Source organism: Trichechus manatus, unplaced genomic scaffold (genome assembly GCF_000243295.1).
Source record: "Trichechus manatus latirostris isolate Lorelei unplaced genomic scaffold, TriManLat1.0 scaffold00151, whole genome shotgun sequence".
Taxonomy (NCBI): Eukaryota; Metazoa; Chordata; class Mammalia; order Sirenia; family Trichechidae; genus Trichechus; species Trichechus manatus.
The window spans coordinates 4593742-4616280 of record NW_004444087.1 but is presented as its reverse complement, the minus strand read 5'-3'; the positions used below and the strand labels follow the sequence as shown (position 1 = coordinate 4616280).

Here is a 22539-nt window from a genome sequence, read left to right as displayed (position 1 = left end):
GCTGCGCTTGGCGCTCGTGCAGCTGCTCGGCCTGGCTGTGAGACTGGGCGGCGCTGCGCTCGCTCCTTACCTCGACGACGCGCTGCGCGTGCTACGCTGTACGCTGCTCGACCCCTTCGCCGCTGTGCGCCGCGAGAGCTGCGCGTGCGCCGCCGCCCTGGCGCGCGCGACGCCAGGTAACGCGCTCGCCGAGCGTCCTCAGAAGCCGGGTGTGAGGGGGTTGCGCGGTGTTTCGGGGGCGCAACAGCTTCCAGCACACTTGCCTACGAAGGCCTCAGCTGTGGCCCTGAACGGGTGGTTTACTCCTGGATCCCTGCAGCCTCTGCTCTTTTCCATCCCGTGCTTCTAAAAAATAACATGGAGTGCATGTTTAAAATGCAAATTCCTGGATTCGCCCCAGAAAATTTTTTTCAGTAGGTCTGGGATGGGTGCCTTATGTTAGCTGTCCCCGTCCCCGGGCGATTTTAATGCAGGCGGTTAAGGGAACCCTCTTTGAGAAACGCCATCCTTTCTCTATTCGTTCTCGTTTCTGTACTGGAGGCCACCTGTCTTCTCTCCTTTGCTTGAACCACTGTTTTCTTAATTGGGCTTCCGTTTAACCCACTCTCCAAGTAATAGCTGGAGTCATCAACTCTGATCAAGACACTCCCTGTTCCTAAGTGGCCATTTCCCCACAGTGAAGCCCCTGGAGTGGTTGGAAAGGCTCTGCAGGATCTTACTCCCTCTTCGGGCTGTCTCAGGCTGGGATATGGAGTGATAGGAGGAGCCCACTTAGTGGTGTCCGGAAGGTTTACTTTAGGAGGGAACGTTCAAGCTGAATATTGGTGGATGGGACGGAGCTAGCCTTGATGAAAACGTTTGGCAGGTTTCAGGAAGAAAAAGGAGGTCCAGGTACCTAGAGTGGAAGACATGAGGGACAGGTGGGCTGGGGCTGGAGGGTGCACAGTCGGATGACACGGTAAGGATTTGGTTTAATGTCTAGTGCAGTGGGGACCCATGGAAGGGTTCTGAGAGACTCGGATTGTGTTTTTAAAAGGTCACTGGCAGTTGTGTGATGAGTAGATTATAGCCGTGGCAAAGAGGAAATGGGGAAGCCATTTGGAGTCAATTATTAGTCCATGTTTTAGATGGTGTTGGCTTGGGCTTTTGGAGTGGGAGACCTGTCTGCTAATAGAAATGAAAAGTGGACAGGTTAGGAATATTTTGAAGGTAGAACTGACAGGATTTCCTGTTGAGTTGAATGAAGGGTGAGGGAGAAGAAGAAGGTTTTGGGTGGACAGGAAGACGGGGAAAGAAGTGGATTTAGGGGAATATCCAGACTTTCAGTTTGGTTACGTAAAGTTTGAGATTTCAGATTGGCAGTCTAAAATTCTAGTAGCCTGGGGGAAAGGTTTGAGCTGGCGGTAGCCACTGGAAATAATAAACATTTGATGCGTTTCTCATCGACCCTCAACCACCAGTCTCCCTGCTGTCTGTGCATCAGCTGCTTCTCCTTCCTCCAGGGCCTCCCAGCCTTTGTGTGAGCTGTTCCCTCTAGGTTGTGAGCCCCGAAGGACGGGGTGTGCCTGCCACAAAGTAGGTGCTCAGCATGGCCACACTGATTACTTCCTGTGTGAAAGGTTTTTCCTCTGCTTGAAGCATCTCCAGCACATCCCCTCCGTCCTTCCCCCCGCTTGTGAGGTGGATTCCCATCACAGTTCTTGTCACACTGGGTGGTAGCTATCTATTGTCTGAGGGTCTGAGAGCTCACATAACTTGCCCAAAGAATTTTTGAAATAACCACTCCCAATCCCAGTCAGTGGCAGAACTGAGGGCAGGACTCAAAACAGGAGGCTTTGCCTGGCTACCCTGAAGGCTCTTCTGGCCCCAACTTTCTGTTAGGACCTCTTAAATGTGAAATGGTGTGATTTTACCTAAAGTGGGGCTGCGTCAGCACCCTGAAGGCATTCTGGCTTGATCAGCTTCAGGCATGGCTGGATTTGGGCACTTGCACGGTGTGCTCTGGGCTCTTGGTGTCCTTCCTTTTGTCACTGCCCCACGCAGGTGCCCAACGGAAGCTGTCAGCCCCTGCAGGCCTTCTTCACACCTCCGTTTTCAGTTTAAGTGGAGTGGAGCCCCCAGCTTTCCCCAGTGATCCCCAAAAGCCTCTGAGTGGTCCAGATGCCATAGGGTCACATGCCGATGCCTGAGCCTCTCCATGGTCGGAGTGCAAAACTCTGATTGGCAGGCCTCAGTCACGTGCCCATTCCTGCAACCTGGGCCTTGGGTGGGGGTAGGGAAGGAATTTGGGGCCTTGCTGTGCACAGACCGGCCAGGAGCTGCATGGCTTGCCCATCCTCGATGCCAAGGAACAGGGCCAGGGCCAGGCACAGGAAGAAGCCCTGTAACTGCCTCCCCTTCCCCCCATCCCCCGAAACTACTTCCACATGCAGTGGGAGTCTGGCCTTGGTGCTGCTGGGCAGAGGGAGAAGCCCTATAACCACCTTCCCCCCTCCCCACAGAGCACTTCCACATGCAGTCTGAGTCCCTGGTGGGCCCACTGATGCAGACCATCGCCCACCAGCACTGGAAGGTCCGTGTGGCTGTCATTGAGGCCACGGGCACAGTGATCCAGTTTGGGAACGGGAAGTCTGTAGACGACGTGCTCTCTCACCTGGCTCAGCGGCTGTTTGACGACGTCCCACAGGTAATGGGTAGTCTGTTCCCTGCCATCAGGCAGCTGCAAGCATCTGTAACCCGCCCTCCTGGACAGTTGGTCTGTCCTTCAGGCAGTGCATGTGTCTGTAACCCATGCTCTCTCTTTGCAAGGTGTCACCTGAAGCCCCAGCATCCTTCCATCCTGCTCCCTCACAAGATGCTCTTGTTCAGCATCTTAGAGAAACTGGGGTGGGGGAGGGGGGTGCTGAATCATTCCCACCTATTTGTTTGCTTAATTCGGAGGCATGTGGGAAAGGGTTATTGGTGTAATCATTGCATCTTGGAAGAAAACTCTAAAACGTTTATACCAGTTATCTGCAGAAGCATCTCTAATATGCCAGCCACCAAAGCAGATGTTATTTAAAAGCCATAGTGGATGGTGGACCAGACTGGATAGAAGGGCAGGACTAGGTCGGCTTGTTGGGGATAACTTGTTTTGTTGGAGTTTGAGGGAGAGAAAGAGATCGAGGCCAGAATACTGGCTTTCTTACTAGCAAACTATGGCTGGGAGGTGTGTCTTAAATCTGAGGCCAAGATTGGCTTGCTTATTAAAACTTCATAAAACTGGGATTACAGAGGAGCAGGCTGGAGGCTTCCCAGGGGCACACTCTTCACTCAGGGAGAAAACACAGACAGAAAGGTGGGGCCAAATGCTCCCAATCAGCTGAGGGGCCGCAGTGGTCATCCAGAGTGGTTACCAGGAGCCCTTGCCCCAGCAACTTGGACATCACGCTGGCGCAGTCAGAGAACTCCCACTCTTGTGTGCCAGCCTCCCATTTCCTTTCCGGGTATGATCTCCTTGATTCCTCCCCAAAACCTCACACACGAGCAACTGTGCCATGGGGCTGGCTGACTGCGAGAATGTTCTCTCCTGCACAGTGCTGTGCCCAGAGTTTGCACACCATGACATTGAGCCTACGTGACTCACACACGGTCTGGCTCTGTTAGCATGTGCGCACAGACTAAAAAGGCTAGAGGCTGGTTCCAGTCACACAGAAGGTGGAGAGGAGAGGGCCTGGGAAGTGATGAAGCCCCCCCACCCAACTCCACCTGAGGAAGGCAGAGAGTGCAGAGATGGCTTCAGTGCAGGCTAGGGTGGGGGGCAGTCCTGCATCAGGGGCTCCGTGGAATGGGGTACAGGGGCAAGATAGATGGGGGGTGGGCCTGCACCGGGGGCTCTGTGGGATGGGGTGTAGGGTGAGATGCTGTGTCCCTCAGGCGCACCGATGGCCAGGACTAGAGAGCAGTTGCGGTGTCTGAGGTGTCTCGGTGTCTGTGGCTGTTGAATAGGCAGGTGCTATGGGGCTGATGCAGTTCAGCCCCAAGTTCAGGCCCCGCTGGCTCAGTCTCACACGAGAAAGTGAGGGAAAGCAAGGGAGGCGGAGTCTGGTATGAAGCAGGAGCTGGACGCATTGCCTGTGCTGCCCAGGCTGCTGACTCACCACCACTTCGAGAGTGTTGCTGTCACTGAGCACCTGATCAGACAGGAGCACCCTCCTGCTTGCTGTATCCTGCGCTTCAGGCACCTCACTGTGCACGACTTTGCTAATCTGTTCTTGTCGGGAGAAACCTTCAGGGAACAGTTAGACAGATGGGGAAGGCTGGGAGGCACAGTGCCTGTGTCATAGGTGGAGTGATTATCGAGTTCCTCTTCTGAGGCCCCATGGCTGAGCATCTCGGTATCTGGTTCACATGGCCATGGAAGCTCTGGGGAGCACAGTCAAGAGAGCCTGGCCGAGGGCTGTCCTTGAACCGCAGTGGGACCATGTGCCACCAGTCAGCTGAGGGCAGGTGTGGCTGAGCGGCCAGGACAGAGGAGGGCTGGGGGCTGGGGCAACACCTGCATTTCATCTCAGGCTTTGCTCTTGGGGGGCTCAACCCAAGACCTAGGTGTGTTTTTAAGCTGCTTATTACCCTTCTGGTACGGGGGCAGGTGGAGACCTGTCTCTTCAGATTCCCCTCATGTGGGGAGCAGGTGGAGCCCCCTCTTCAGGCAGCAGCAGCAGCAGCACTGAGTGGTGCCCTGTGATTGCCTGGAAGGGCCTATGGCTCCAGGACCAGCAGCCTTTGCATTGTGCCCTAGATATGGGCATTTCCTACTAGCTGGCCACAGCTTGTCTCAATAGCCATGGGGAAATACTCCCTGCCTGACCAGGAATTGTCATAGAGAAGACTTTGTATCACTTGGAACAGCAACTGTGGGTTCCCACTCTGGACACCAGGGTCAGCCCAGAGCCAGGGCATGAGCTTGAGCTGGAGACATTGCAGTGTCAGGGACCAGCAGGGCTGCCGGGAGGCCCTAGAGCCTGGCCTGGGAGCTGAGTGTGGAACCTGGGGCCCGGAGCTCAGTGTGGCCCTCATGCTTCTTCATGTCTGAACCCTTCTCACTTTCTCTGACGCAGGTGCGGCAGGCGGTGACCTCCGTGGTAGGAGCCTGGCTGCTGGAGCTGCGGGACCGGTACTCCTTCTTCCACAAGCTCATCCCACTGCTGCTGAGTAGCCTGGATGACGAGCTCCCGGAGATCAGGTGAGGGCACAGGGGATGGGGTATGGGTGAGGATGTGGGTGGGCGGCCAGGTGAGGGGCACAGGCGTGGGGGGTGGCTAGGGTGCAGGGCGGAGACGTGGGCTGGCATGGGTGAAGGCGTGGGGGGCAGATGAGTACATAGGCACGGAGGGCAGCCAGGGCAGGGCTCACTGAATCCCATTCCCCTGAAACATTGTAGACAGTAGGTTCCTTCCTTGTCATCTGTGTACCAGGGAACCTGCTTTCCCAAGTTGCCACTCACAGCAGTGGCTATTTCTCTTTGCTTCAGAGTCTTTTAGAAATCCACCCTAGTCCCTTGTTCTGATATAAGACTGTGGTATGCAGGGGATCTCTGACTGTGAAGATACACTTCTGCAGCTTTCTGTATTGTGGTTGAGCACGTGTGTTAAGTCAGGTCATCTCCTTCTAGTACTGTCAGTGAAGTCCTCAAATGCCTGACAGAACTCGGGTGCTTGTCAGGGTGGGGACCATCCCGCCCTCTCACCAGTGGAGTGTGTTTACCTAAAGCCATATCCCAGCTCAGTGGTGACTGGTCACACGGGGTCCCCTAAGTCTGTAGGAACTGACCACCTTTCTGGAACCCTCCACTGCTTCCTTGGGTGTACACTGACCCTGCATGGTGTCTGTTCTTGTTGTGCCACAGACAGTTGGCCGCCAGCCTCTGGGAGAAGGTTGGCCTCCAGTGGCAGAAGGAGAACGAAGAGGACCTGAAGGACAAGCTGGACTTTGCTGCCCCGCCACCCCCGCACTACCCGCTGCAAGGTGAGTGCTGAGAATTGGTGCTGCCTTCCCCGGGGACAGGACAACGAGCAGACCTTTGAGCTGCAAGGAAGGCCTTTGGCTCCTGGGTTCTGCCTGGACCAGAGGGGCACGGTGCCCCGGCCTCAGGTGACAGGCGAGGCACCTCCTGTTGCAGCCATGCTGTGTGGTAACCTACGCAAGCCGAGGGGTGGGAAGCGCCATGTACAGCTCAACATGCCTATGTGGGGCACCTCTGTCCTCCCACCACTGGGAGCCCCCATCACCCTGCCTGGGGTTCTCACTTCCTTCTGGATGGGTTCCTGTTGGAGTGGCAGAGGCTCCCAGAGAAGTCCGCACTTACCGCGCTTCCTTGAAATCCCTGGGCTCTGTGGCTGTGGGGTTTCCTGAGCTCGTGTGTGTACACACAGGGGTGGTCCAGAGAGCAAGAGGGTGCTTGTTGTGCAGAGGGAGCTGAACACGAAGGTCACGGACGATATGAGATGCTCGAGTTTCAGAGTCATGGCCACACATGGGCAGGGTCTCCTGTGGATGCGTCCTGTCCTCTCCAGTTATCTGACTCCTGCCAAACTGTGAGCACGTGTTCATGTGTCTGCTGGTTCGCTTTTCCTTGAACCATAGACAGAGTGATACCACTGCATACCACCCAGCCTGGCACCCTGGCCCTGTCCTCTGGCGCCCGCTACTCGCCGCAGGTCTTGTTTGTTTAAAAACTCTTTGCTCTCAGGATTTTGGGTATCTTCCTTCACTCTGCTCTGTCTGCAGGGCATTTTCTTAGAATTAAGTAATAGTGAAAGACATACGGACAAGGATGAGGTGGTTACAAACGTACCCAGGTCAAACCCCAGGTGTGGGAATTTACAGACCAGTACAGCTCTTTACAAGCTCGCTGCAGTCTGCCCGCACATAGTCTGCAGGAAAGTGTTTATAAGGACACAGGGCCATCTTGCCAACATGAACAAGCCTGGGGTCATCCTGCATCGGCCACATGTGGGAAGTGAAAAAGGGGCATGGGAGCCGGCCAAGTTGTTAGAAAGATGTGCCTCTTGGAACGTTGCAAGCACCGAGGGAGCAAAGAGCTCTGTGCGCCCTGACTGGTCTTTTCCGAGCACCTACTGCGTGAGGTGCCCTCTTCTAAGTGCCTACTGTATGCGGGGACCATGTGACAGGCTCCATTTCAAGGCCTTCTCATGGCTGGGGGGAAATAAAAGTTCTTCAAGTTACAGACTGATTTAGAAATAGTTAAAGGATGAGGGGATCTTTCTAACCAATAGTTACGAAAAGCTAATTAGTTATGCATTCTGAGACTTGGAGGATATAGTTATGCTCAGAATATTTTTTTCAACTTGAGCGAAATAAATTTGGAATTGAGTTACAATTAAAGTTAGTGTCATAAGCATTAGATATCTTAGCTTTTTGGCATATTCCCCTGAAATTACTTTGTTTTTTAGTCTACAGGTTTGAATTTTAAACCTAATTTTTCAGTTTGTTTGTTTTTTTTTAACCGTATCTCAAACCTCAGAGTATGCCAGTCTGCTCCATAAAACCTCCTCGTCAGCCATCCCACCCCCCGGCTCCTGCTGCCTCTTCGTGTGGGGTCTGTGACACCCCCTCGTCCAGTTCACAGCACCCAGCCCCTCAGGGCAGGCTGCCTGCTTTAATTATGATATAATTTACACCAGTGGAATCCACCCTGTGTCGTTACAGTGCTTTGTTTTGACAGGCATACAGTCCTGTGACTCCACCACAGTCAGGGCACAGAGCATGCCCATCCCCCCAAAACTCCCTCCTGCTCTCTGGTGGCAGCTCCCCATGCCCCCAGCCCCAGCAATCACTGATCTCTTTCCTCTCCCTATAGATCTGCCTTTTCCAGAGGCCATGTGAACAGGTCCATACAGTGGGTAGCCATTCAGTCTGGCTTCTCTCACCCAGCACCGGGCCTTGGAGACGCACCCATGTTGCTATGTGTTATCAGGAGTTTTCTCCTTTTTATTGATGAGTAATATTCCATTAAGGTCCCTACGTGATGCACACAGTTTGCGATCAGCTGCTAACCAAAAAGTTGGCTGTTCAAACCCACCCAGCAGCACCATGGAAGAAAAGGCCTGACTGTCTGCAGCTGTAAAGATTATAGACAAGAAATCCCTATGGGGCAGTTCTCCTTTGTTCCATGGGCTTGCCATAAGTCAGAATCAACTCGACGGCCTACAACAACAACAGTATTTCATTGCACTCCAGTCTGTTTATTCCTTCACCAGTTGGAGGGCATTTAGGGTCATTTCTAGGTTTTGGTGATTACAGATAAAGCTGATATAAACATTTGCGTGCAGATTTTTGCATGAATATAGTTTTTATTCATTTGGATAATACCTAGGAGTGGGATTGCTGGGTCATGTTGTAGATGTGTATTTAACTGTATAAGAAACCGCCAGGCTGCCTTCCACAGTGGCCGCACCATTCTGCATTCCCACCGGCAATGGATGGGGGTTCCTGTTGCTCCACATCCTCGCCAGCACTTGGTGCTGTTGGGGTTCTTTGTTTTGGTTTGTGTTTTAGCCATTCTAACAGGTGTATGGGGTTATCTCATAGTGGTTTTAATTTGTAAGTCCCTCATGGCTAATGATGTTGAGCATCTTTTCGTGGACGTATTTCATATGCTTGTCCATATGTCTTCTTAGGTTATGTGTCTGCTTAGGCCTTTTGCACATGTTTTAAATTGGGTTGTTTTCTTGTTATTGAGTTTTGAGGATTCTTTGCCTATTCTGGATACAAATCCAGTGTCAGATATGTGTGTGAAAATATTTTCTCTGACTAGGTTGCCTTTAAACTCCCCAAGCTTGTTCCCATCAGACGGCCTGACATGTGATGCTCCCCCGCCCCCACCCCAGCTCTTCCTGCTGGCTTCTCCCTCCTTCCGCCTGCTCTGCTTCCTCCTGGAACGCCTCACTCTGAGCTCATGTTGCTGCTGATTACGTTGTCTCGACTGCTACATCCCCACCTGAGACAGGTCCCCCGCACCTGGGACAAGTGCTTCCAGGTGCTGAGCTAGCTCTGCAGACATCAGACCAGTGGATGATGTTTTTCTCCTGTTGAATGTGAAGGTGGGACGGCAGGCCTGGGGTCTGAGAGTGGGCAGAACTGTCTGCTGACGTCCACTGTGCTCAGATTCAGTGACCTGCCGAGGAAGGAGCTGCAGGCGCTGTACCTGAAGTCTGATCAGAGTCCAGTTTCCCCTTTCCAAAGAAAACAGGGTGTTAGAGCACAGACACATACTCCACGCACACATGGTTTGTCATCTTCTCTAAAGACACCATGTGCGTTTCCTGCCCCAGCCCTGGACATTGTCTCTACTGTAAACCCAGCTGCGTGCCAGGAAGGGCCTCCTGGAGCATCTTTGAGTTGGTTACTCACTGGACAGTGCACAGGTGTCTAGTACAAGCACAGGTTCATGCTTGATGTGGGCCTGATGATCACCCCACGGGTCCCCCGCACCCCTGCACAGGCCCACCCAGTGACAGCGGGCTCCAGGCTCCCTTCTTCTATGAAATCATGTCTCTGTTAATGTTGTTTTCCTGGTGGCACCTGAGTGAGGCAGGAAGCCTTCTTCGTGGTACTGAGTGGCTGTGACATGCCAGATCTCTTTTGCACAGGAGAACAGAACTGGCTTTTGTTCTTTGTTCTTTTACCTGTTTTGGAGATGAGTCGAGTTCCCTATAAAGTAACCCTATAGGCTGCTTTCTATGTGATGCCCTCCCAGCGCCACTCCCTACCCGAGAGCTCGGCTCAGTGGTGTCACCTTCTGATACCCAGGAAGACGGGACCTGAACAGAGGTGGTCAGAAGTGCCGCATGTGCAGAGGAACGAGGAGGGGCTCAGACCGGCTGGAGGAAGGTGTGCATTGTGCAGACTGCTTGGAATGTGACCCACTCTGTAACAGATGTGACTGTTAAAAAGGAGTGACTCCCCATTCGGGGCTGGTCCTTTCCCATCATTTAGGGGTACAGGCCATACCTCACCTGTTCTTTACAGGTGAGGCTAAAAAGGCTGCTGCCTCATCCACAGTCAGGAGTCAATAGCAGCTCCATGAACTGAGGGCTTATGTTCTAAGCACGTTCAGAGTCCCTGTGACCCCCAGCTCTGTGTCCCTGTCATGAGCTCCTGGAGTCTCTCCTCTGTCCTCCTTAATAGTCTGTAAATGTACAGAGACAGGGAGACCACCATCAGGTTTGACAAACAGATGAAGAAATGGATGGACTGTTTTTCTGCCTGTAGTTGAATTGAACTTTGTGCAAAAGTAAGGTGATTTGATGTTCCCGTGCTTCTGACCTGATGACATCTGTTACCACTGGCTTCTTCTGGACATTGGAGACAGAGGAAGAGTGGTGTTTGAAAAAGCAGCACCGTGGGCAGAAAGTCCATTCACCTGTGCTCCAAGGCCCAGCCTCACCCTGCAGAAGTCAGTCCTCTGCACGCTCACTCACCGAGGCTGCCCGCTGCTTGCACCAGCTCTGCCGGAGGCTCTGGAGAGCCCCAGGATGAAGCTGCGCTCTCGACCACAACCACAAGGAGACTGAGGGGCGCGTTTGCAGCATTCGGGGTGGGGGCAGCTGACCACTCACTGTACCGCCCGCAGTGAAGCTGTTGTGCTGCCGTGCTGCCTCAGGAAGGGCACATCAGGATTAGAGGGAGATTGTTTGGTGGCAGAAAAAATGAAGGGGAAGTGCAAGCGATTGTGTGGCCAACATCAGCAGGGTCCTCAGGTCCCTGCACTCGGCGGGAGAGACAGAGGCCGAGGTCCTGTGTACAGCCAGCCTGATGGTACCTTTGAGTGTGTGTCTCAGACCGTGTCGTGCTGCTGTGTGTGCAGTGAGGAGCCTGAGCGCCCAGGAACCCTCAGCTGCAGAGCCCATGATTCGTCGGCCCCAACGTGGCTGCACCTGCTGCAGGTCAGTGTCAGACAAGTGCTCTGAGTTTGTGATGGAGATGGTCCCACCACACGGGAGTGTCACCAGTGTCCATGGTTACACTCCTGCTCTGTGAGAGGACTCATCAGGAGTGGTTGCTTCCCTGCAGGGGCTGCACTGAGCTGAACTGTGTGCCAGGTTTGTATCTTAATAATTTTTAGAACGAAAGCATCCTGGTCTTTGCACCTGGAGAATAGAGAATGTTGTCAGTGGTGAAAGGATAAGTTATGGTTTCCTCATGTCCAGAGCAGAGGGCAGGCCCGTTGTTCCCACAGCCAGTGGAAATGTGAAGAGGATTCTCCTGCTGTTCATCCTGATGCTGAGACCATCCCTGGAGGGGCCCGCAGTTCTTCCCAAGACCTCGCATGTAGCTCGCGTGGGGCTTTGTGTGGGAACAAGCCACCACGGAGGAGAAGACGAGGGTTCACCTCCGCTCTGAGTGACACCTTGAACCTTGACCTTCAGAAGTGAGAGGTCACCACTCTAATGTTGTTTGGTGGCAGAAAAGAACGGTCCTCTCCCCTCTGCATGCGCCTTATAGAGTCTGTGAACTTTGACACAGCCGCCTCCCCAGGCCCCCCTTCTTCACATGACACTGGATTTGTTACCAGTCATCCTCGCCTTCACTGCTGATTTTTAACAAAGTTGGACAATCTGCCATCCATTGCTGTCTTATTTAATTTTGCTTCAGTTATGCAAACAAAGGGGCCTTGTATTTCATCGCATCTGTTTTGCTTGTGGTTGAGTAAGGCTTCTAACCGCAGTCCTCTGCCATGCCACCTGAAAGCTGAGCCCCTTCCGTTGTTTTCTGCTCTCACTGCCTCTGTCCACTTAAATTGTTTTCTCATGTCTTTTGCTTGCCAAAGTGCTGCGATTATGTTTTCAAAGAAAAGATTAATAGCTCATTGCTGAGCTTTCTGGGCAACTGACCTGGCAGTTTTGGACTCTGAACTTCAGACGTTGTAATTGCTGTAGACCTCGGGCACGTCTTGCATTTTACCTTTGCTGCCAACTTCATCCACTTCCTTTTTATTTTAACTACTGCAGGTAAATAGACAAAGCACACTGACCTAGTGTTCTGTGTCATAAATCGAAAAATAAACAGTCAGATCTGGGAAGGAATTTACATGTGGAGAAACCAGAGCCCTCATCCCTTGCTGATGGAAAGACAGAACAGTACAGCCACTCTGAAAAGCAGATCGACAACTTCTTAAAAAAAGTTAAACATAGAGTTACCCCATGACCCAGCAGTTTCCCTCCTAGGTATACACCCAAAAGAAATGAAAACATGTGTCCACACAAGAATTTGTACGTGCGCGTTCATAGCAGTGCTATTCACAATAACCAAAACGTGGAAACCCAAGTGTGCATCAACAGGTGAATGGATAAGCAGACTGTGATATATCCATACAGCGGAATACCACTCAGCAATAGAAAGGAATGAAGTTCTGCTCCATTTTGCTAAGTGCGAGAAGCCCGTCGACTTGAAATGTCGAGGAAAGACGAAGCTGTAGGGAGGGAAGGCAGAGCAGTGGCTGTCTGGTATCGGACATGGGAGTGGGGAGCGACCACAAACAGATGTGAGAGGATGTTTTGGGATTGGAGTGTTCTAAAGCTGGTTTATGGTGGTGACTGTACAGCTGAGTAAACTTACTAAGACTCATCAACTCGTACTTAAAATGGGTGAATTTTATGATGTGTACATTGTACCTTGTAAAGCTGTTTTTTAAAATCCCACGGAGGCTAGGATCGATTCTAACAGTGCTTATGCTTTCAGTAAATATTTGTTGAGGACCCCACCCTTGAAGAACTGGCCCCTTTCCGGCTCACGGACTTGAGTGCACTTTCCCCCGGCTTTGTTCCCCCCATGACACTGCCGTGTGGTGGGACAACCAAGCCTGGTGACACCTCACCAGCCCGCAGGCACGCGGCCCTCCACCCAGCAGCCACTGCCTCGGAGTGCAGACTAGGAAGGGAGAGAGCCATTGCCAGGAGGTGTCTGAGGAGGACCTCCAAGGCAAGGCTGTTGACGGGGTAGCTCGGAGACTTTTCTCAGGGACCCATCTTTGTCACACTGCCGTTCTGGGCTGCCTTTCCACCCCATTTTCTCCCCAACCACCAACATCTGTCTTTGTCGTTGTCCGCGGTCCTTCCCATACACCCACATTGGATTCAGGATGACTCTTGTTTAAAGGTTCCATGTGTTCACACCTCAGCTCCTGTTTACTGTGTTTGTGTGTTCGTGTGGCAGCCCCTTTGAGATACACACACTCGGAGAAGATTTCATTCCATCACCAACTTCTGTGGGCACTTCTGGGCAGTGGGTCAGATTTGCTGTGAGCCGTGAATCACTGACCCTGGTCTAGAAGAATGTTATCAGGGGCATTAAGTACCTGCTACACCAAGTGCAGAAACACAGGCGTCAGAGCCATATAGTAGTGAGGTCCAGTACTTTAAAAAGACCTGTGTGAGCCCACATAAGGAGCTCTGGTGGCGCAACGGTTAAGCACTCAGCTGCTAATCAAAAGGTGGCGATTCAAACCCACCCAGCAGCTCCATGGGAGAAGGACCTGGCGATCTGCTTCCGCAGAGATTACAGCCAAGAAAACCCTATTCTGTAACATGGGGTCACTATGAGTTGGAGTTGACACAACAGCACCCAGCAACAACAGCAACAGACCCACACGCCCACAAACGTTCTATGCCAGCCGTCGACAGACTCTCCCTGGCTGTTATTTTCATCTGTTTCTGTTATTTTACACACTTCTTACAATGGAAGTTTCATCAGAAAGAAAAGTATTGTTTTGGTGTTTTCTTTGTTTATTTGTTGTTTTTTTTTTTTACAAAATTATGACAGGCTCACTTAAATAGCCAACAGAATGTGAATCATTTGGAACTAATTCTCTAATATAGCATCAAAATAGAGAAGTAACAGGAATGAAGGTTAGAAATGGAGTCTTATGGTACAAGCTGTTCTTTTTACTGAAACAAACCCTTGAAATTCTGACACTACATGGCTTCATTTCTATCTTTAAAGTTTTGAAAATTTAAGATCAAAATCTTTTAATCAAAGTCCTAGAAGGTTGTTTTTTTTTTTTTGGTAGAAATTGACATGTTTGTTCTAAAATTCATATGGCAAGACATGGAACCTAGAGTAGCCAAAACTTTGAAAATGCAGAGTGGAGTTGAAAGACCATCACTGCCTGGTTTCAAGACTTATAAAACGACAGTAATCAAGACAGCATGGCACGGCATAAGTGTGGACACGCAGGCCAGTGGAGCAGAATTGTTGTTCGCTGCCATTGAGTCGGCCCTGACTCACGGTGACCCCATGCGCCATGGAACGAAACACTGCCTGATTCTGCACCATCCCCGTGATAAACTGAGGGTCAGACCATCGTGATCCATAGGATTTCATCAGCTGATTTTTGGAAGTAGATTGCCAGGCCTTTCCTCCCAGGCCGTCTTAGTCTGGAAGGTCCGCTGAATAGAGAAATGACACACTCAGGTATGGAGAGTGATTCTCAGTAAAGATGCCGAAATAACTGGATAAAGAACTCTCAAAACTAATAATAAGGCAACAAACAATCCAGTATTTTTAAATGGGCAAAACAGATTTGAAAACACGCACGTGAAAAGATGCTCAGTGTCATCAGTCATTAAGGAGATGCCACTTCACCCTCCGAGAACGGTTTAAAAGACTGACCTTACCAAGCGTTGGCAAGAACGTGGAGGGACCGAAGTATAAAATGATGCAACCACTTTGGAAAACAGTTTGGCAGTTTCTTAAAAGTTAAACATAACTACCATGTGACCCAGCCATTCTACTCCTGGGTCTTTACCCGAGAGAAATGCAACCACATGTCCATACAAAGACTTACACACAAATGTTCATCACAGCTTTATTTGTAGCAGCCAAAAACTAGAAACCACCCAAGTGTCCATCAACAGGTGAATGGATAAACAAACCATAGTGCGTCTGTACAACGGAGGAGTATTCAGCAATAAAGAGGAATGAACTATTCATGCCACATGGATGTAGCTCAGGATAATTATGATGAGTGAAAGAAGCCAGACAAAAAGAGCATATTCTGTACAATTCCATTCATACTAAATTCCAGAAAATGCAGACTAATCTATGGTGGCAGAAAGCAGCTCAGTGGTTGCCTGGGGGTGAGGGTGGGGAAGGGCAGGAAGGAGGTGGCATTACAAAGGGGCATCACGAACCTTCTGGGGGTGACAGACATGTGTTCATGGTCTTGGTTATGGGGGTGGGTTTGCAGGTGTGTCCGCATGTCGGAACTCCTCCAGTTTTCAATGTGTGCAGCTTGTATGACACACCTCAGCATAGCTATAAAAAAAGAAATGTATATGCGTATATATATATACATGTATATATATATATATATATATATATATACACGCATATGTGTATATGATACTTCGTGGTTTCATCTCTATCTTTAGAGCTGTTTTGAATTGTTAAGGCCTCAAATCAGTAGGTGTATCTTAAATAAAGTGTATATAACAAACTACTTTCTATACAAATCATTGAAGTTTTATTTGTAAATGTTAAGTTGGCTTGTTTGTTTTTGACTTGCAGAGAGCCGCCCAGGTCTGGGCTGCCGGGAGCTCGTCTTCAGGAACCTCTCCAAGATCCTGCCAGGCCTCTGCCGGGACCTGGCAGACTGGGTGGTGGGCACCAGGGTCAAGGCCGCACAGCTGCTGGCCGTGCTGCTGCTGCATGCAGAGGACCACGCCACGCAGCACCTGGAGCCCGTCCTCCGGGCCCTGCAGCACGCCTGTGCCGACGAGGAGGCCGCCGTGGTCAGCAGCGTGAGTCCTGCTTTAAGCCACATTCACTGAGGCATGACTCATGTGTTGTAAATTCACCCTTTTCAGGTGTGCGGTTAGGTGAATTGCCACACACCTGCAGTCACGTCATCAGCACCAGTTAAAACCAGGAATGTTTCTCTCACCCCCAGAATTTCCCTTGGGTCTTTTTGTATTCAACCCCACACCCAGCCCTCGGCAACCACTGATCTGTTTTCCATACTTGTAAATAGTGATAGCATTTTCTCCCTGGGGGATCCTGGTCATGTCCCCGTGTCACTTTTCTGTGTAGACAGTGCTATTGCAGCGACTTGTCGCCAGGGCCACACTCCTGAGAGTGACAGAGAGCGACTCCCCAGATTCAGCATGGAGGGAGCAGGCACTCTTCTGCTTATCCCATACCCGAGGGGTGTGGAGGTGGCCGAGGGTGCTTTTACAGCATCACCTGCCCAGGCCTGAGTGCCCAGGCCCTGACCAGCCCCGTCTCCATGCCGTTTCCCACTCCCACCACGCACACGTGTATGAAGCAGGGGAACCTCGGTTTCTCTCCTTCTGGTCAGGGGCTCATCTGAGCTAGGACAGTTAGACCCCGAGCTGGCAGGCTGTCCCTCCTGTGCAGACTCTCACACTGCTTCTGGATGGTGGTCGCCATCGTTCCCTACACGACTGGGTGGGCTGCAGGAGGGTGAGGAGATCTTTGGGGGTCAGGGCATGGCCCCCCCGTGGACCTGAGGTACTGTGTCCTGCTCCGTCTCACAATGATAGTGCAGAAGGGCACACTCACACTCACCCTGCCATGGTAGTGCGTGTGGCACTCTCACCCACCATGGTAGTACAGAGGGGCACACCCATGTTCACCATGATAGTGCATGGGGCACACTCAAACCCACTCTTACCATGATAGTGCACAGAAGACACTCATACCCACCATGATAGTGCGCAGGAATACACTCACATTCACCATGATAGTGTATGGGGCACGCTCACGCTCACACTCACCATGATAGTGCACAAGACACACTTGCTCACACCCACCATGATAGCACACAGGGCACACTCATGCTCACACCCACCATGATAGGGCACAGGACATGCTCACACTCACACTCACCGTGATAGTACATGGGGGCACACTCATACCCACCCACCATGATAATGCACAGGGTATGCTCATACTCACACCTACCATGATAGTGCACAGGGCACGCTCACGGTTATTATGATAATGCACGGAGGACGCTGACACTCACGCTCACCTGACCTGGAATACGTCCTGGGTGCCATGTTGGGTCTGGTACTCTGGAGGGTAACTGTAAAACTCTTACTTGGCAGTGAACACTGAGGTTTTAGGCTAGAATATCCTTTAATCCTGAATCTTAAATTCTATCGTGCTGAAATTTTGCTAACTGATTTATTTTTTAACTCTTCTAAGTCACAGTTACTAATTTGAAGTAAATGTTTCGGGTCCATATTTTAAAAACAACTCACTTTAAACCCATTATTTACAGTGGTCATGAGCTTTTGCTTTTCGGAAACTACCACCAACTTAAAATTGCTGTATACTGCCCTTTTTTTAGGAAATACGGCATAAACTTTAGATTAGCCACTCTTTCTATAAGATTTTTTTTTTTTTTAAATAAACCATTATCATCTCATACGAAACTTTTGAACTTCGGTTTTCCCCACAGAAAAAGTTCAGGTTGCACAGTGATTTCATTTTATAGGTCCCAGTCTGATTTTACAAAGGATGAGAAGATTAAGTGGTAAAAAGCATCAAACAAATGCTCTGTTAAATTGACTGTGTTTAATGGAAATTTAAAAACTTTTAGCCACATAGGCTAATTTTTGGAGAGAGGGTACTTTCTAATGCTCAAGACATTTGCTCCACAGAGAACTTACTCTGTTTACACAACATAACAATTCCTAACACAGGGTCACTGAGTACAGGGCTTCGCTAGGGTCCGTGGCTGAGTGTTAGGGCAGACGTGAACCCTCTGAAATTATGTGCAGGATGTGGGTGTTTGGAGTCTTCAGTTAGATTTTTTAGAGTATTTCACTAAAAAATGACAAAAACGGTCGTGCTAGCAAACTCCGCAGTCACAGTGGTTCTAAGCATAATTCCCAAAGGCCACTGCAGCTGTGATCTGAGTAAACACCTCCCCCTGCCCCACCATCCCTAACCCTGGCGACCACTGTTCTCCATTTCTATACGTTTGTCATTGCAAGAATGCTGTATCAGCAGAATCACACAGTGGGTGACCTTTTCACTCCGCACAATGTCCTAGAGATCTATCCAGGTTGCATGCATCAATAGCTTGCTCCTTTTTATTGCTGAGTAGTGCTCCATGGTATGGAGGTACCAAAGTGTGTTTAACCATTTATTAATAGAAGGTTTAGGTCTCTGGTATCAGACAAGGGGGGCAAGGTGAGAAACTTGCTGGGATGGCCTCATTCGAGCTCTCCCTGCTCAGCCATACACATCGACGTCTTGTTAACTTTCTTCTCATGGAAGTTCTGAGAGAGCATGAGGACTTGTGTATTTTCCGTAAGTGTTTTGAGCACATACCAAGAAAACTTTAGCGCAGACTGTTCCTGGTAGGTGGAAAGGCCTGGAAGGCAGGCAGCAAGGTGTAGAGAGGGAAGTGGGAGAAGTGTGGCTGAGCCACGGGACAGGGGCCATGGAGGACCATTGGAGCTCTGAGAACAGCGCTTCAGCCATCTCTGCTTTCCTCTCACAGTGCACAAAGTCGGCAGAGTTCATTGGAACCTTTGTCAATCCAGAAGTGTTTCTGAAGTTAATCCTGTCGCCGTTGAAGAAGTCACCCTCGGCCTCCAGCCTCCTGGTCCTGGCCTCAGTCCTCCGGGGCTGTCCTCGAGAAGCCCTGCAGCCCCACCTGAAGGCCGTTGCCACAGAGCTGGCCCAGGCCCACGTCTGCCAGGCGTCTGAGAACGTAAGACTGGGGAGGGGGTTTAAGAAGTGCTATGAAGTTAGACGGTGAAATGATAGAGACAGGGTTCTCCCTGCTATAGAGTGATTGATAATCACTGATCAGTCTCAGTACTGCAACCTGCCCTTGCTGGGCCAGCTGTCATGGGAGAGCCAATGATGGTGGGCCAGGCGCGCTCATCTGCTGTGTGGCCACGTGCTTCCTGCTTCATTCTGCTCTGTCAAGTGTGGGACCCACCTTCCCCAGGTTACCATTTAAGTTTTAAGTTTAAATTAATTAAAATTTAGCTCCGCGGTCATACTAGCCACATTTCAGTTGTTCAGTAGCCACATGAGAGTGCAGGTCTAGAATGTTCCATCGTAGAAGCCTTTTGAACTGCACCCTGCAGGTGAAACCAGGCCTAAAAGAGCTCAGCACTGTCCCCAGGGTCACAGTTCAGCAGCAGGGTCGTGGCCAAGGCCCGTCTCCTCCCACAGGTGAGGCAGGCCACTGCCCACGTCGGCCCACGCTCTTCTAGTGCAGATAGCACCTTTTACATCATGGCTGCGATCTTGTTCCTCATCTGCTTCACTTGACAGTCTTAACAATGTGCTTAGAACAAGCAGCCTGCCGATGTGACACTGGTATTGGAATCTGTGTTAGCAATGAAAAATGTGTTTCATTTTAAATTGAGCAGTAAATCCATCGAATATGAAGCTGAAACAATCTAGGTGGTAAGGTTTAATCACTTGGAACAATTAATAATTGTTTTTGTTGAAGAAAAAAATAATTGCTTTGTTTTTGTTTGGTTGTGATAAGCTTAAAGCCTGTAAGTTTATTCGCTGGACTGTGGGCCCTCCGTGTGCTGAGAGACACTGCCATTGCACCAGCTTGATATTTTGTTTGTTTGTTTCTAATTTTATTGTGATGAAATATATATAACAAAATATGTATATATATAAAGTATATAAATATACATAACAAAAACTCCGCCATATTAACCATTTTAAAGTGTATAATTGAGTGACATTAATTACTTTCACCATGTTGTATAACCATCACCACTGTTTATTTCCAAAAGTTATTCATCTCCCCAAACAGAAACTCTGTATCCCTTAAACAGTAACTTCCCATTCTCCTGTCCCCTCCCAGCCCCTGGCAACCACGAATCTACTGTCTGCCTCTATGATTTTTGCCTGTTGTAGACGTTTCATATTAGTGGGATCAGACAATATGTGTCGTTTTGTGTCTGGCTTCTTTCACTCAGTATAATGTCTTCAGGGTTCATGTGGCATGTGTCAGGACTTCATTTCTCTTTATGGCTGAGTACTACTCCATTGTATATTTCACATTGTGTTTATCCATCATCTGTTGATGCACACTTGGGTTGTTTCCACCTTTTGGCAATTGTGAAAAGTGCTGCAGTGAACAATGGTGTACAGTATCTGTTTGCATCCCTGCTTTCAAGTCTTTCGAGTACGTACCCAGGAGTGGAATTGCTGAGTCATCCAGTAGTCCACTTGGCGACTCCGTGTATTATAGAGTGGAGCTAAGTTCCTTAGGGGTTTTCTTGGTTATCATCTTTGTGGAAGCAGATTGCTAGGCCTTTCTTCTGTGGCACTACTGAGTAGGTTCAAATCCCAACCTTTAGATTAGTAGTTGAGCGTGAACCATTTGTGCCACCTAGGGAGTTGAAACTGACTTCACAGTAACGGATTGGGTTTGGTTTTGGTTATGGTTGTTCTGTGTTCAGCTTTTTGATGCCAGCCTGATATGTTAAGGCCCATATTGTGGCTATAAGACTGGACCACAGTGAAGCGACCATCTACGAACGCAGGTCCCAGACTCGGTGCTGGGAAGTCTGCTTCCCTGTGTATTTGCGGTGCTTTGTCCAGTCTCCGACTTTTAGGTGAGCATGGGATGCAGTGAGCAGTTGTGTTTGTAACACGTTTTCAGGAGTCTGTTTGAAACACAGACAGTGGGAACTAGTCTGAGCACTCAGGAAGGGAGTGGGGATGGGCCGTTGACCTTGATGTTTTCAACTTTTCAAAACCGACTTTTAATCATCGCATCTACATGAGTTCTGCATTTTCACTTACAAATAGCTTTGACACGGATTTTGATTCCACCACATGAATTTGCAAGCCAGAAGCAATTTTTTCTCCTAGTAGGATATAAGTGGAAACTTTGGAGAGGTGTTTAATAGATATCTTACAAACTTTATAGCAAGGAAAACAGAATTTTCATTTCTTAATGTTGGTTGTAGATAGATTTCATCACCTAATCCATCATAGGTTATGTGTCTGGCTCCTCATCTTCCAGTTTTATCAGCTGTGAATTTACTTGATGATCTTTTAAACATAGGGATACTTTCCAACAATATCAGCTCACTGTAGACTTCTCTCCTTGAAGCCAGCCCTTCAGTATTCCAGCGCGTAAACATGTTCTGACCTCCGACCAGGCCAAGAAACCATCGGAGTAAAAGCCCAACATGCCCTTGTACTCCTTTGTTGACAGACTTACATCTCGGGCAAGAAGAGATGGGCACGTTCAGGTCTTGGTCAAAGGCGTTTCTGTTTCCAAGGTGAACGTGCCTGTCTTCTCGTCCAGGGTGACTCACGTGTGTTTGTGTAATGCCATTTAGGAAGTAGTTTATGATTCCTGCAATTGTTACTCAATAAGCTGTAAGAGAAGGTGAAGAATGTCTTCCAAGGACAAACTGAGATTTGAGAAAATCATACATTAAGCAAGACACAGAAATTCGTGCAGATGTGTCTTCAGCTGAGGCTCCAACCTGAAACGCTCCTTTGTTGTCCACGGAAGGTACTTTCCCAGGTGTCATGAGCCGAGTGTTGCACCTGGCGCTTAGCCGAGGGGAACCCGATCCTCCTCTTTGAAATGTGTTTGTTTAGTGACAGGTAACTGAAATACAGAAACTGTTTGATAACATAAGGATAACTCAGTTATTCATGTTTAACTAAAGGAAAACAGTAGTTCAGGAGTGTCTTTGCTGTTACTAAAACGTAAAAGTCTCTAGCACTTGATCTAGTGAATTAAAGTTTTTGCAATTTCAGATAACAGATTGTTTCAGGAGCAAAAAGTATGGAGTATCATTTCCTGCTGGGCCTTTTTTTCTTTGTGTTTGGGGAGGTGGTGGAGGGGCAGATATTGAAAAATTTCTGTTTGAGTTTCTATTTACCTATAGAGGAATCTAGAAATGTTAAGGTCTCGTTATTTCCTCAAAGAAACGTTGGCATATTCGTAGCAACCGGGTAATGCTCACTTGAAAGAGACACCCACTCCTTTGTCAGTCCCAGTGTTTGGGCGTATAATGACACAGCACAGCAGAGGCTCATAGTGGCTCGCACCTTTTAGAAGTAAATTCCTTTTCATTGTAATTTGAAAAAATGATGGCTCCTTAAGTATATATTATAGGTCCTTCGAGAAATTAGCTGAGATCATATCCTCAAAAATCAGTGAACCCAGACCTAAAAGAAGTGGGCTGTGGGAAAATTAACGGCTGAATAAGAACACAAACCCGTGACTTCTCCCAGGAGTTGGAACACCCAGTCCTCACAGGCTGGCTCCACTGGGGAAGGTCCGCGCCCTTCAGTCAGCCCTGAGAGGTCCCATTTGGTTTGGGGTCCCTGTGGGTTAGGGCAGGGTAAGGCTGAGGGATGTGGGGCCATCTCCTCTGTGAGCCAGTAGGAATGTTTAGTTCAGACCTCCATGGTTCCCGTTGTTTGGTGCAGACCTCCGTGGTTCCCGTCTCTGTGGATGAGTGTTTAGTGCAGACCTCCGTGGTTCCCGTC

At 49.6% G+C, this 22539-nt stretch overlaps 1 protein-coding gene across 1 annotated transcript in view; it reads left to right on the top strand.

The window, feature by feature from the left end:
• DNAAF5 (dynein axonemal assembly factor 5) overlaps positions 1 to 22539 on the top strand; it is a 47058-nt gene that overhangs the window by 337 nt on the left and 24182 nt on the right. Inside the window, exons 2-7 of the mRNA XM_004385974.2 lie at positions 2 to 176; positions 2502 to 2686; positions 5100 to 5224; positions 5888 to 6006; positions 15571 to 15803; positions 18539 to 18751. Coding sequence (XP_004386031.1) covers positions 2 to 176; positions 2502 to 2686; positions 5100 to 5224; positions 5888 to 6006; positions 15571 to 15803; positions 18539 to 18751 — 1050 coding nt within the window. The remainder of the gene's footprint in view (position 1; positions 177 to 2501; positions 2687 to 5099; positions 5225 to 5887; positions 6007 to 15570; positions 15804 to 18538; positions 18752 to 22539) is intronic.